Genomic DNA, 16,656 nt, shown 5'->3' on the forward strand with positions numbered 1-16,656 from the left:
CTGAATTTCCATTTTATTTGAGATCTTCCATCAAGTATATTTTATTTTGTAACGTCGGCTTGAAAAATAAAAGAAAAATAATGTACCTACATATTTAGGTATCTTTTAAATGAAAATGACACCGGGGACCGTTTTAAATTAATAAAAAGAAATATTTAAATATATCAATATATTACACGAGACATAAGTTTTCCTACAAAATATTCTACATAGAAATAAATAATTAGAATATCAGTTATAGCCTGTAAACGAGGAAACCTTGAATGGATTTTAATTAATATTTGTTATTCGAAACAATCGCATAAGTTTTTTAAGAAGATATATAATTTCTCTTTTTCTTCGTATACTTTCTTAAATAATAAACTAATATTGGAAAGGTGATAAGAGTTACCTACGTGAGTGTCACGTTACACAATAATTTATTAGTTTCTGCAAGGCTGTTGACGTTATAATTGACTCGTTTAATAAATTTCTCCAACAATTTACTGCATATCAGATAAATGAAAAAAATAATAGGAGCATTTCATTCTGCCACTCTTTCCTCACATCGTATATTTCAATTTTGAATAATATTTTCTATAAATAAACAAAATATTTGTTTTCGTAACAATTACCCTCTCTCCCCCCCCCTCCTCCCTCACCCTCCTTTGTCTCTCTCTCTTTTCGCGTTACTTTAGTTATTATACAATATTTTTCTAGTACATTGAGAAATGATATCCAATCGTAAAAGTTTTTTACGAAAAATGATAGAAAGAAAAAGTTAGTTAACAAAGACGACGCAGTAGCACGGCTCGCATCGATCCGAATATAAAAATTAATCCAACCGAAGAGTATGGCAAATCGATTCCTTAATAAATCGTGTGCAGAGGATCATAAATAATCTGACCGTTTCTGTTCGACGCGAGAGATACCGGCCGAATGACACGACAAAGAAATATGATAGCTAACAGTCGAGCTTATTTATCGACGAAACCGACTCTAAATGGCAGCCTATCTTCTGTCTTCCATCTTTCTTTCATTGTTTTTTTCTTATTTTTCAAAATTTAATTTGTAAAATAAAACAATTTACATGTATTGTCGTATAATATCATCATGAATTCATTAATTTATCTTAATTGGTGGATATTATTCATCAATATTTATATTTAATAGTTACTCGATCAAATATTTAATATTTCAGAGAGAGAGAGAGAGAGAGAGAGACTCCATTTTTCATTGTTATCTAAATTATTGTTATTTATTAGGTCGGATTTTTGTTAACACTTTTAGTCAGTATTTTAAATAAATGGTCAATATTTATATTAAAGTATTACACCGATTAATATAAAAAACTGTCAGTATTATAAATATTCATATTTACTGACCATTTGTTTTACGTGAAAAAAATATTAAACACGAATAAATAGAAATAAAAAAGAAAATATATTATTTAATAGATTTTCCACACATTTTATCTTTTATTGAGATTTGAACTATTGTATTGTGTATTATACTTTCTGAATGGAAATTACTTGATTCTTCTTTTTTTTTTGTTTTTCAGGCTGAAAAGTGAAAAGAAATAGCATGAAAAGTAATCGTTTATACAATTTCAACTATAACAGAGAATTAAATGAACCATTTTGTAGAAGTTAACATGTACAAAAAATTGCCTGTACAATAAAAGACATTGATGATAGTCGATTGTCTTTGTAAAAAGGAATAATATTTCTAAAATAAAAAAAATATTTATATATTTTCTAAAACAATAACTGAAACGTTGATCAATTTTAAACGGACTCTTGTTATTCCCCTTCGCGTTAATCGCGCCAGCGAACCAACGATTTAATTCTTCGTAGAAAATACGATCTCTCGAGAATCTTTCTTTCATTTCAGATTCTTTCCTTATTACTTTCAAGCGTTTCCAACTTTTAAAAAGAACCAAAACTCGCTTCGACTCCTATCCCCCTTTTTTCTTTCCGTCCATTGTGAAAATGTATTTGGCGAAAAAAAAAAAAAAATCAAGAAAAGACGAAGAAGAAAATTAATTCTTTTTTTTTTTTTTCCGATGACAAACAAATATAATTGAACGAACGTTCCAAATAAAAATCTTCTCACACGATTATTTTTTATTCCCATTTTTCCTTTCCTCCGTTCGTTGTAAAAAAATAAACGAAAAATATTTCACGCTAGAAAAGAAAACGAAAATTAACTTTTTTCTTTGACCAGAAAAAAAAACAAAATATAATTAAACGAACGTCCTAAAATAACAATCACGTTAAACGATTTTTCCTCACCGATTCGAAAATATTTTTTTCTTTTTCTCCAATTGAAAAAAAAAAAAAGAAAAGTTTCGAAAATCCATTGGACTTTTTTCAATCGTCAATAATACAATTTTTTTAATTATCTAAAAGAAAGAAATATAGGAAGAGAGAGAGAGAGAACAACAGTGTGCAGCATAGGAATCCTAGAAAGAGAGCATTAAAATCGATGACTCATTTAGTACTTTCGGTCGCAAATAGAGAGACGACTCTCTCTAATAATGGGTAAACTTTGTCGTCTAACATTGTAACATAATCTGGGTAGCCGGTGCAGAGCGAGCCACCGGAATTGCAACGCGCCAGAGACTACTAATGCCCCGACCAATTTACTTATCGGAGATTGGGGCTGATCCAAAGTTTCATGCAGTCGAATTTCTCTCTCTCTCTCTCTCTCTCTCTCTCTTTCCTTTCCTTTTCCTATCTCTCTATCTCTCTTTCATTTCTCGTCGACCAACCTTTTCCACGCTCTTGTAGAGCTTCCCGTTTTTACACACATCCTACAAGATTTACTTCGAAGAAAAGAGAAAGATAGATAGTTAGAAGATGAGAAAGAGAAAGAGAGAGACAGAGAGAGATAGACAAACACACACATACACATACACACATTGTAAAAGAGAAAAAAAGAAAGAGAAGAAAGAAACTGTACCTCAGAGACGTTTAAGCAAAAGTTGTGAATTTGAATTTTAAAACAGGTAAAAGTCCCTTCTCCTCCTAGTATTTCCGAGTGATAGTACGCTGGGGTGGAGAGAGAAAGAAGAGAGAAAGAGAGATTGAAAGATAACCGTTTTCTATCTCCTTCTATCCAATCTTTTCTTTTCCACATGGTAGTTCACTCTTCATCATGGTCTCGCTTTCTCTCTCCTTCGTTCGTGGTGTTTCTTCCTTCCTTCCTTCCTTCCTTCCTTCCTTCCTTTTCTTTTTTTTTTTTCCTTCCACCTTGCACCATTCGTCGTAGATATTTTACGAGGTGGGTTCGACTCGCGAAGCGTAAAGTCTGAAAATTTAAGAGAGATTCTCCTCGGCTGGATGCTTTCAAACGACCAGTAGTCCATCGAGACATCCACGTGCAAACCCTTTCGTAGGTCGTGCCTTCTTATCACTCTTCGTCCTTCCGTTGTGATCTGAATAGAAAATAGCTTTAAAAGATCTAAAGTTGTTCGGTGAAAACGATGGTCGAGTGGTAGAAAAAGAAAAAGTTAAGAGATGCAATCGTATTTTTTTTTTCGAGAAAATGTCAGATCGATTGTGAACACTTTTAGGGGACCAGTGTCCTTCTCATATCTGTCGATATAATTCACGACTTTTATATTATTATAATTTGTTATTATTATTATTATTATTATTATTAATATTCTCGTATAAATGTGTGTGATATTTGTTAATTAGATACTTTTATATTCATCAACAGGATGCATTTACACATAGCTCGCAAAATTGTTAGGAATAATTGGAATTTACATGGAAACGAAAAGTGAATTGGTTAATTATTATTTTTCGTCGTTATTCCAATGAAAAAAAAAGAAAAACAAAAAAACAAAAACAAAAAAAAAAAGAACAACAAAGTGTAATTAAAAATTTCTATCAAGATCTTATTCGTCCATTTGCCCGTTCAATTCTCAATTCAATTAATTTTGCAATATACGTTATTGTTTCAAATAAATACGAGAGTTCATGTTTCGCATAAAAAAAAAAAAAAAAAAAAGAAGAAGAAAAAAATGGAAAATAAAAAAGCAAATTAGAAAACATTGAAACGTCAGGAATAGAAAGTTTTTAGGACGTACGTATTATAAAGGAACATTAAATGAGTAGCAAAGCGAATTAAAGTCCAGAACATTTTGCGAAAATGCAACGATAAAATCCTATGGGTGGTGTAGCAAGAAAACTACGAAAAACGTCATCGTCGACTATCGCGGTAAAGTAACAAAGCTTAAGGCTCGAAAAGCTCCAACGATATGGCGGAAAAGTGGTAAGGAAATTTCCACGAATAAAGGAACAAATGGAAAAGGGTTTTCAGAGGACGTCTTAGGAAAGCAAATCGTTCTAGGAGATGAGAGTTTAGGCAAACTGTTTAGGTATATTCACGCAAACGCGATCGTACTATCCATTCGTGATTTCTTTTTTTCTTCCTTTAATTTTATTACACATACACATTATTTCTTATAAATAAATTACAAAATACGTAATATTCATTAAATGAGCCGTTTTATTTAGAAAGTGGCATAAGTCACTTTTTCAAAAAAATCGAAATTAATGGCAACACTAATTACAATCGAACGATATCTTTTCATTTAGAAAAAGATAAAAAAGAAATAAAGTGACTTATGCCACTTTCAAAATAAACGACTGAAATATTTAACGATGAAAATAATTACATTGAGATATATTTTCTTTTACATATTTCTATTTATCATTTTTTTTTTCTTTTTTTTCGTATTAAATTTATATGCCATATTCCATATTTAAAGATCACTATTTATCATTAATAATTAAGAGTTCTTAGTTTTCGAGTGTCAAGTGTGTGAAATGAGATAATATTAAAGATAGTTTGATAAAGCCTCTAGAAAGAAAAAGAAATATAAAGATAGAAAATGAGAGTGTGTGAAAGAGTGAGAGAGAAAGAAAGAGAAAGACGAAAAGAGAAGGTGTAATATATCATAAGCCAGTATGACGTTAATTCCGACATCGATGTAACCGAGTTTCGCTCTCTATATAAACTCTCTGGGGTGGTTGGTCGACGTGTCACTGGCTGGGAGGCAATCTCCAGCGTTAAAACGATACATAATACTACGCGATTGTGCAGAATATCTGCAAGAACGAAGTTTCTTCCTTTTAGCTAACCCTCCTTCATTCCCCGTATGAAAGTTATACGGGGATGCAGACTCTCGCTTCGCCGACTGGCTATACTCTGAAACTTTGCCGTAACGGAAGAGATCCGTCAATGAAGCGAGTGAGGGTAAGAGAGAAAGAGAGAGAGAAAGAGAGAAGATAGAGGATAAAACGAGGATAAAAACATGGACATTTATCACCTGGACTACGAAGCTCCAGGCTACTTGAGTGACATTTTAATCGAATGTACATACACACACTCATATATACACGAATGTTCCTACTAACCGAACCTCTACCTCCCACCTTCCCCACCCATCACTCTATTTCTCGTTTTCTTCTTTTATTATATATATATAAAAAAAAGTGCATTACCAAGTGCAGGGAGTCGCGTGTTACCTATTTTGTGCTAAAAGCAAAACGTTATTCCGGCCATTTCGAGCTCTCGCAAATCATCGTGATAATAAGAAAGAGAGAATGAATGTCTTTATAAAGCCGCAGTGATAGCGTCGTCGGAAAGATATTTTTTTTTTCTTATTAAGAAACTACTACTACTCCTTTTCTTACTATTTAATACAAGTATACAAATACACCAGTAGTCTATCTTTGACAAACGAATGAAAGAGAAAGAGAAAATGTTAGAGAGAGAGAGAGTAATATATCGTACACTCACACGCAAGTATAGACGACGAATAACAAAGCATAAAAGACTCGTTGAAATTATCGCATACCCATTCTTTTTCCTCCTCTTCTTCTTCTTCTGCTTCTTCTTCTTTTGCTTTTATTTTTTACCAAAACATACGTGTATATATAAATGAAAACATATGAAAATGCACGCACCGTCAATTCACAATCCACGTTTCATTGATTACATTCTAATTGTTCATTCGAGCTTTATTTCACTCGAAACTAGTTCCTTCACTTCCCCTTCACCCCCGTTTCTCACTCCTCTCTCTCTTTCATTTTTTTCAATTTTTTTTTCTTGTTTTTACTTTTATCCACCCAACCCCTCGCATTCGTCGTCGTTACTTTCCTTACAGACACTTGCCTGCCCGATCCTTCCTTGAACCAACAACCAGTTTTTTCTTTTTCTTTTGACAGGGGTAGGGGCTGGAGGGGGTTGTTCTGTTTTTCTTTTTTTTTATTTTACTTTTCCACTCGACTAATACTTCTTCGTAGTTCGTCGTTAAACTTTCGTGTTCCGTGCTCTTCTATTCCGAAGAGAAACGAGGTAGAAATACAATTTTCCACTTAAAGCAAAAAAATAAAAAGAGATAGAGAGAGAGAGAGAGAGAGAGAAAGTGTAAAGTAGAAAAAAAAAGAAGGAAGGAAAGAAAGAAAGAATAAACAACTACAAACAACAACAACGAAACGTCAAGAAATTCTTTTTTCTTTTTCGCAATTATATATATAGGAAAACAAATGCTTGCTTCATCGTCTAGCTCGAACTGTTATAATATGTTGTGTAATTCGCGTTACACGTTTTATTCGGAGCTTTTCGTAATGCATATCTCGTCATTCGTCTCTTGTTTCTCGTTTTCTCGTTTTCTCTCTTTCATGGAACACCCTGCGGGACTCTCATGCTAATTTGCGATCGCATTCGCTCGGTAATCGGTTGGATCGTTCACTGACACGCAAAAGCTTTCGAATCGAAAATTTTTCAAATATTTTTCCTACCCTCGAGTCTCGAACGTTTTCGAAACGTGAACAACGCGCAGTGTACATTCCATTCTCCGATGACGTTCAATGAAATGAGATACCAACTATTATGGTTTACCGTCAACGTTTTTTTCCATTTGACAATCTCTCTCTTTCCTTCTCCCCTTCTTTCTCTCTCTCTCTCTCATTCGTTATTTATATTTGTAAATATTATAAAAAATATAAAAAAAAAAAAAGAAAGAATAAAAAGTAATGTAAAAATAACACGAATAGATAAATATAAAATCAAACGATGATCATTTGTGTGTTGACGAAACTAATTGTATTTTTATTTTTGTCTTTTTTCCCCTATACTGTTGCAGGTGTTCATTGTCAGAGTATGTTGCATGGTAGTAGTGGGAAAAACGGTGGCGATAGCAGCTACCAGCAAAACAGTTTAGAAGACTCATCACGTTCCGGCCCGTATTTCGACAAGTCGGCCTCCAAGAACGTGACGGCGCTTCTAGGAAAGACGACGTACCTCAATTGTCGTGTAAAAAACTTGGGCAACAAAACGGTGAGTTTTACAGTCGGCGAGTAGTAACTTAGAACAGGTAGTAATATAGATATGTTCGTAAAAAATACTATATATATATATATGAGTCATCTGTTATTTGAAACTTTTGTAAAGAATATTTTCGTAGTCTGTTTATATTGTTTGAATTATTTTCAGATTTTTTATTCACACGTATATATTACAAGATAACAATAATATAAACGTAGAAGAAGAGGGTTTCTATTGTATCCAATTAGAAATTTGTCAAACATCTCAAACACGTAAAATAATAATTAGAATTGCTCGCGTCAAACGGGTCGTCGTACGGTATTGCGGGGAAAACATCCTCCTGCAATAATTAACCCCTTGAGCAGTAGAAACGTACATTTACGTCATACCTTAACCGGCTTGCTGCAGTAGGAACTTGTACGTATATCTACACATAAATTTGAAATTTTGCGCAGAAGCAGTACTACCATTAATGTATGTTTAATCATACTATTTTGACAGATTACTATTTGCTTAATTCGCTTGCTCCACATATACATATATATATATATATATAATATCACCCCCATAGATTTTAATGTTATTTTCTCAAAATTAGTTTCTTTACCTACGAGTGAATATAATATCTAAAAATCCACATATTGATTATTAACAAAAAGAAACAATTGTTGTCCGAAGAAAGAAAAAAAAACAAAAAAGAAGAAAAAAAAAAGGAGAAAAAAAATACAAAGAAGAAAAGACTCATCCACGTTCCAGTATGTATTTCGACAAGCCGGCCTCAAAGGTACTATGAAAACTCACTACTCAAAGGATTAATATCACATACTCTCTCATTCCTAACCCTTCGTGTACCTTTTTGACTGAAATAAGAACGACGCGAGAGAGGAAAATCCATTCTTTGAAATGACGCAAGCAAAGCACACGGATTACGAAGGGAAGAGAAACGTAGTGCGGGAAGTTACGAAAGAGAAATTATAATCGACGTTGGAGAAAAAAGAAAAAGGATCGGAGAGAAAGGGAGAAAGAGAAAGAGAGAGAAAGGAAAGTGTATAAAAAAAGAAAAAAGCAGGAAAGACAGAAAGAAATAGAAGGAAAAAAAAAGAAAAAGGGGTGGGTGAAGTCGGGGTGACATGTCCATTATGAGAAGCGTATACACGTAAATGTTCATCTTCCTGTATATTTTTTCTCCCTCTTCCTACCTCCCTCCCTCCCCCTCCCCCTCCCTCTCTCTCGTTCTCCTAACTCTACTTTTTTTCTCGTGGCAGCACCGAACGCACTACAAAATATCGAGTGTCAATATTTTAAGCGACACAATGGAGAAAGGGAGAACGAACGGCTGTCTCGAGCGAAACCATAGGGGGTGCATCATCGCGAAAGTGCACTCGGTCTCCTACTAAACCCCTCGACTTTCGATTCCAACCCTTCTGCTACTCGACAGTACCATCGAACGAAGGTACAGGTGCTTTCAATATATAATGTTTGTCCGTTGTGGATCTTGGACAATTATTGCCGCATGTTGCAACACGTTTAAAATAGAGAAAGACTTTATATTCTCTCTCTCTCCCTTGTTTTCATGTTTCGAGTTAAAAAAAAAAGCTAATGAATAAATGATGAAAAAAACGCACGGTACGTGCCGTGCGTAGAATTTTACTGAAATGTTAATATTACAAAAGTGTGTTGTTATACGTATGTACATATTATATAACATTTTTCGTCTGTTTCATCACTATGTTACAAATTCTCTTGTAATATTTTTTATATAGATATGTAAAAGTATATGATATGGTTAATTACAAAATTGTTATTTCATATAAATATAAAAATTCATTGGAATGTTTAATTGATTTTTAAGTTGTTTCATTCGTTTCAATTTTATTAAGTTAAAACTTGTGATAAAGTTGTTTAAAGTTACTTAAATTGAAATAGATAAATAGAAACGACCAAGTATTGCAAAATATTATTGAGGTAGGTACTGTAGTTGCTACACTATCTCGTATCTTGCAGTTATCTCGAATTTGTCTTACTTTAGGCGCATACGACATTTACGACAACAATAAATCTCTTACCTGACACGAGACAAAATACTAGATTTCAGCCGATAAAAAGTGATTTCTCACGACCTATCTCAATGTTAAAGTTAAATCATATTTCATACAAGTGGAAAACACACAAGAATAAAAATAATAATATTGTATACTTATCTCGCTTGTGTGTAGTTAGATTTCTATGATTCTTTTATCTTTTCTTTTTTCTCCTTTTTTTTTCTTTATTAGTTTATTCAATATGAAAAATATAATATCGAGTTGACTGTTCGTTAAATTTAATGACAAATCATATTTCCGTTATATTTTGTTCGATTTGTTAACAAATTGGAAATTTGAATTTTTTTTTTTTTTTTTTCAAAAATTTATAAAAGATTTTCTTTATTATCATCGTTGAGAGAATTCGATCGATAAATATCTTTCGCAAATAATTTTGATTTAGCAATATCGAAATAATATTTCGTCGTCTTTTCTATTAGGATGATATTTCGCGTATCGATTGGATACAAACGTTGAAAGGAGCACGTGGACGGAAACAGAGAAATATAGATGAATGTGTAGATAGAGATAAAAAGGAAGATAAAAAGAAAGAAATAGAAAGAGAATAAGAAGAAGGAAGAAAAGTCGATTCACATGCGGATAACCGAACACTTTACGGTCTTGAGTGCACTTCAAAAAGGAAAATACGCAAAAAGAGTTTCATCTTCGATAAGCTTGTTTTGCTTAACGCATACATAAATCGAAAAAATGGACTCTTTCTTCGACTCTTCCATTTCACTCGAGTGTATCTAATCCGATTTTAGTGTTCAATGATGGAATCAATAGTAAAACTCTTTCAACTAAATCTCTTTAAAAAATCACAACAGATTATTCTACTTTGAATACAAATAATTGGATTTAAAAATATATAGATATATATAATATATACTTTCTTTAATTTTTTATGAAAAATTCATTGAAGTAAAATTGATGAGTCTAAATCGCATGAATTCTCTTCGTATTAAAATTCACTTTGTCGAGTTACAAGTATTTAAAGTGTTTTCATTGATTTCTACAAGTACATGGCAATGACGTGTCTAACAAAAGTAACTTGATGAAATAATATCTTTTTTTAATGATACTTAATTAAATTATTTTATACGAACATGTTAGAAAACCCTATAGAAAAATATTTTTAAATTGTTAAAATCGTAAAAAAAATTATATATGTCACTGAAAATAAAATATTTTTTCAAAAGGTATATAAAAATATATACCAGACTTTTGTTTTGCATTCACAAAATTTGTGTAAAGAAAGTATTTAAAAGAAATTATCCGAGTAATTTTACAATTCATTAACAATATTGTATTAAAAATTCTAAACAGATATGTTTGCTTTTAAAAAAAAAAAATAAACAATAGTAAGAGGAAAAAAGGGTTCGAAAATAAAGATGATCGAAATTTAGTTACAGTAAATTTGTAGGAAAAGATCTATTAATAAAAATTCATTAAGGTTTAGAGATTATATTCTCCTAATACTTCGAATGAAAGCACCAAATACAGAATTAAAAGCTGTATTGGGATACTCGTTGCCTCGAAGGTTGAACGACGTGACAGGCATGAAAATCGAAAGAATAAACCTTGCTAGTAGAAAAAGGATCCTTCGTTTCCAGACTGCGGATGAAACTTTTCGTCAATAATTACAAGTAGAGCGTGGCCATTAAAGGAGGTGAAATCGTTCGAAGCTCTTCTTCCGTGTTCGGATTGAATTCATGGCACGTGTATGGTTACGTGAAAAATTGAGATGTGAGTAACTCTCTCTCGTCGATGCAAACAATAGAAACAAAAGAAAAAAAAAAGAAGACAAAATAATCTATTGGTTTTAACAGTTTAACGATTTTCTTTTATTAAATTATTTTAACGTGTACGTTTATGCGAAAAAGAAATTCTCTTTTAATCGTTACATTATATATGATTATAATGAATGTAAAATTAACAAAAATAATGTGAATTTATATATCACACACGAAAACGAAAGAATAATATTATCAATTGGACGATTTTTTTCTTTATAATATATATATATATTATTTTTGCAATTTGAAATTGTTCGAATCGATGCTCTTATATCAATTTTTTCCGAACGAGAACAATCATGAATCGAATAATACAAAAGATAGTACGGACGAACAAAAGAATTAGATACCTGGATGAAATTTGCGATCGGAGTTTGAAAACGAATTCAAAGTACTCGTATTCGATTGTACGAAAGGGAAAAAAAAGAAAAAAAAAAAAAAAGAAAGAAAGAGATCCAAGTGTCGGGCACTCTCGTTTACATCTCTCGCACACATATATGCACCCACTCACACCTGTATATCTTTATATTATGTACAAGAACAGGAATACCCACACTTTTTCTTTCTCACTCTACTGTTCTGGAATCCATGGAACGACGTTAGGGTTGTTGTTACATAAGAAGACGACGGAATCCTTTGTAGCACTGTGGAAGCCTATAATGAGCACGTAAAGGACGGTTTCTCGGAGCTTCGTTTTACTTGTGAAATTTCAGACGATACAACTTTCTTTAATTCCAAGAGCAACTTGAGCCTAATACTTTTAGTATATTATATAGAAAAAAGTAATACGAATATATAGTATATGGAAATGTTTATATATATATATATATGTGCACACACAAACAGAGATCAAGATTCTCGTTGAAATAACGATGAACTCGTGACGTCACTTAATGGTCACCTACGTGACCAACACAGGTGATGGTGAGCGAGCTTGTAAAGTCTTTCGAGAGTTTTTATATCTCTTTCTCTCTCGTTCATCTTTTTCTCGATTTTCCAACGACACTTTTTCTTTCTTTCTTTTTTCTTTTTTTTTTCCTTTCTTTCTCTCGTACACCGTTTTGCGTGGCTCCAGTACGGCATCGGTGCCGACGATAAAATACGTTAGCTGCTTCTCTTTATTTGTTATCCAGGCGACCTGACGTTAACACGATAAAGATATATCGATGTATGTGTGTGCGAGCATGTATATGTTTGTATATTTGTGTGAACGAATACCTATATCTATAGCTTATCTCTTTGTTCATGTATGCGTGTGTGTGTGTGTGTATTCGTAGCTGGGCCGTTGGAAAGGTCACGACATGTGCAGAGCTCCAGAGAACATTTCTACCATTGAAGTGCAGCGACCGACATCGACGTACCAACGATCTGATATTTCTCTTTTCCCGTAAAAAACTGAACATATTTTTCGTGTAATAGTATTAATAAAGGATAGAAAAGAGAAATAAGGAGTAACAGGGAGATAAGGGGAAAAAGAAAAATGCAAAATATAAATGTAGTTAGAAAATTTGCCAAGTAACACCCTCGAGAACATTTTACTTTTTTTGTTTTACTTATCTCTCGTAGGGAAAAAAAAAAAACAAATTATTAAACGCGAACGTTTTTCCCGTTGTAGAGAAAGAAAACATTAAAGTAAATAAATTTGAACGAGTTATATTATATTATTATTATTATTATAAAAAGAGGATGGAAAATTTCAAAAAGATATCTTACCGTTAGTGAATTATTTCCAGTTAGATTGTAGAACTTATATTTACATTTCATTTAACATAATAATGAATATGAAATAAGATTTTTAAAAAGAAATTTTTAAAAGATTGAAATAAAACATCTTTCCTCTTTTAGTAAGATATTATAATAACAGTAATATAAAATGAAACGTTTCTCTGGAATCAATCGTAGCCTTAGAATATAACGTAGGGAAGCTCTTGCTAATTAGTACGAGATTCGTTGTTATAATTATATTTCTACGAAATCTTCCAAAGTTTTCGAACGGTGAAGTTACGACTTTGTGAGAGTATTCATCGTTATTCATCGTTCGTTTCGTCTAGGATAATTGTGGTTCATTTTATAAATGACTTTAAAGCGAAACCGAGAAAAGGTTTGCCAAATTATATACCTTACTGGAAACGGAACTGTTGTACCGAATATTAAAGAACTTCGAAAGAAAAAAGAAATAAAAATAAGGATAGCTGAGAACGAGCAAGAAAAGAAAAGAAAAGAAAAAGAAATATAAGAAGAAAGAGATAGTTAAAGAATATGGAGATGTAAGTTGTATCGTAATCGAATGAAAGTACGTGACGAGATAAATACCGATCCGAAACTTAATTTAATATTTGCATTAAGACCAAAGAGATTACCTTTCTTTTACTTCAATATCAACCAGTTAGTTTCTCTCTCTCTCTCTCTCTCTCTCTTTACTTTTTCTATCTATCTATCTATCTTTCTTTCTTTCCTTCCTCTTTCCTGTAACCATTCGAAAATCCAATGGACCAAATTGACTCCTCGACTTGTCGAAAGTCCTAACAAGTCTCACGAGTATCTCTTCGGTATGCTACCTTGCTCTTCATTAATTCTCTATTGTATTCTCTCTCTCTCTCTCTATCTCTTTCTATATATCTTTCTAAACCCTTACCAGTCCTTCGTCTGTATGTACAACGTCTAAGCTGACTTTGCTATCTTACTAGACGGTCAACTCGTCTTTCCAAGTCCAACCGCGCGATTCTTTCCTTTTTCCAACTATTACTCTATCACATTCTTTCTTTTTCTTTCCTTCTCTTTTACGCCATTGTTAGGCGTCACACGCAAGCAAGCTATCAACGTGATAGGAAAGCGGAATAGAAATGGACACACTCGATCGAAAGACGAAAGAAGAAGAGAGGATCTAGAAGCGATTTTCTATTGCAGTTTCCTTATACATTACTATACCTAAACATGAGAAAGAACTTTGACCTATATTCTTCTGCCATCGTATAATCTCGTTTGTCTATTTTCAACCTTTTTCATATTTCTATACGTATATCTTTCTTTGTTACTGTTCTAAGTGAATGTTTTTTTAAAATGATGGTATATTATTTTGTTTTTATGAATTTAATGAGATAACATACATCGAATGAAATGTAATAAATATTTATTAATCAGATTATTTTTCAAACAGAACGATTACAAAAACTTTTGGAAAAAAGAATATACGAAATCTAAAAATAAAATTTTTCTATCATAAAAGAAATGTGAAATATTTTATTAGGATAAATTTTGAAAATAATGATTAATTTCATGAATTCTCTCTTATTCCGTGACTTTAAACACAAATTAAGTGATTTTATTATCACGATTATTTCTTTTCCAGACCGAAGTAATTCATTTAATCTTGATATAACAATTTAACTATAAGCACGCTCACGTTGCACGCTTATCGCTACAACGTTAGCCAGTACATTTTTTTTTATTTTCAAGAATATGCCGGATTCGTCGGATTTTACCTAACAAATTCAATTCTGCTTACGTATTTCGTGTCCAATTTTAGACGCGTGACCAACCTCCTTTCTTCGAATATTCCCAATCCCCCGTTCTACATCTGTATATATGTACATTGCTAATGTACAAAGCTTATTCGTGGTATAAAACGCTATACACAAAATCGATCCCTTTCTTAACTTCTTTTTCAATACTCTCGGTCTCTTATTATTTTTCAAAAATTTCTTTCCGAAATCGTTTACAATTGAATGCGTCTACTTGGTCACGTTGGTCGACAACTCAGAAACTATCGAAAGAAAAGAAGAAAGTCAAATGCAACGATCCTTGTTGAATATCCAATTGAATTTTTACATTTTCCACAAGATTTCCTCAGAATATGGAATTCGATACGAAAAGAGAAAAAAAAAAAAAAAACAACAAGAGAAAGTATTGAAGATAATGAAATGTTCACGTAACAGTCAATTTATTCTTATTATTCTTTTTTTTTATTTTTTAATAAAATTTAGTAAATTTATTTAATAAATTTAAATAAAATAATCACGTTAGATACAATTTATTGACAATCAAATAATTTTCATGCGATACGTTTGAACATTGAAAAATTTCCTTTCATCTCATTCGATGTATATATCTATATATGTATTTATCATCTTGTTAATTTACTTAATACTCTTCTGAGATCATTTAAAGATCTACAAGAATGATAAGAGAATAAAACAGGCAAAAGTAACTGAGCTTAACGTAAAGACCAACGCATCGAAGAAATTACTCCAGGAAGATGGTCGTAAAGCAAAGGAAAGTTTATTACGAGAAAAAGAGAGAGAGATGTGTACGAAAACGAGCCACAGAATAATTCAACAATTTTGCCAAGAAAAGATTAGGATAAGAGAGAGAGAGAGAGAGAGAGAGAGGAAGAGGAGTAGTATCGTTAGGATGAAATAAATATCTGATGTGACCTATAAAAGAAGAATTCAAAAAAAGAGAAAAAAAATAGAAACAATATTGTTAAAAATGTAATAACTTTTTTTGTGATAAATAATTATAATATTATATAGATATGTTATAGCTGTAAATGTTTTATTTCTTTTCTTTTCAGATTTGGTATCAACCACTGTTTCATTATATTTTCTATAAATTTAATTTATCTTCGTTTTTATTAACGATAAAAATAAAATTATAATCGTCTGACCTATTTTTTTTTCTTTTTTTTCTTTTTATATTAGTTGAAACTTTTTGCGAGAATATTAAATACCGTGAATTTAATGGCAAAATGTGAGAGACAGTCGATATAATGTTTTTCTTATAACATTTCATATTATAATGAAACCAATATACTTACCCCACCCCCAACATTTGCTACGTTATAATCTTTTTTCTTCCTCTCTCTTTTTCTTTCTCTTATTATTTTTTTTTTTTTTTTCTATCTCTTTTTTTCTCTCTTTTTTATATTTAGAACTACTCGATTTTCCACAAACCCGCTCGAATTCATGTCGAGGCCAACGAGCATACAACTACGATCAAATATTCGCTCTTCTCACGTACGTATATACGCGCCTAGCCGAAAACGTGTCTTTCGTGTTTGCGTCAGCGGCGCGTATATCCCCGCTTGGTATTTCCTCATGAATAGCAAACTAAATTCATCGACAGAGAGAGAGAGAGAGAGAGAGAAAGAGAGAGAGAGATATCTGCCTGATTCATCATGAGGGATAGAAGAGGGTCGAGGTTTGACTAAGAAGGATAAAACAAAATTCTATCGATGAATATCCTAATGTATAAAGAACCAAAGAAAATTTATATTTTTATAAAACCATATAAGGTTTCCCATGAGAAATTCATTATTTCGGATTGATTGTAAATTCGTATTGTAAAATAAATACAATTTATATTCTTCGTGTATTCACTTATTTAATATACTGAAATATTAGATCCAAAGTTTCAAGATTAACAGACTTGAATTCATTAAAAAGGACTGGATT

At 31.9% G+C, this 16,656-nt stretch overlaps 1 protein-coding gene across 3 annotated transcripts in view; it reads left to right on the plus strand.

Moving 5' to 3' along the window:
• Positions 1 to 16,656, plus strand: part of LOC106784870 (T-lymphocyte activation antigen CD86-like) — a 277,467-nt gene that overhangs the window by 162,642 nt on the left and 98,169 nt on the right. For all 3 annotated transcript variants that reach the window (XM_014744840.1, XM_014744855.1, XM_014744848.1), the window contains exon 3: positions 7,145 to 7,338. In XM_014744840.1, coding sequence (XP_014600326.1) covers positions 7,145 to 7,338 — 194 coding nt within the window. The remainder of the gene's footprint in view (positions 1 to 7,144; positions 7,339 to 16,656) is intronic.

The sequence above is a fragment of the Polistes canadensis genome, unplaced genomic scaffold, assembly GCF_001313835.1.
Source record: "Polistes canadensis isolate GaletaPanama2010 unplaced genomic scaffold, ASM131383v1 scaffold_2, whole genome shotgun sequence".
Lineage (NCBI taxonomy): Eukaryota > Metazoa > Arthropoda > Insecta > Hymenoptera > Vespidae > Polistes > Polistes canadensis.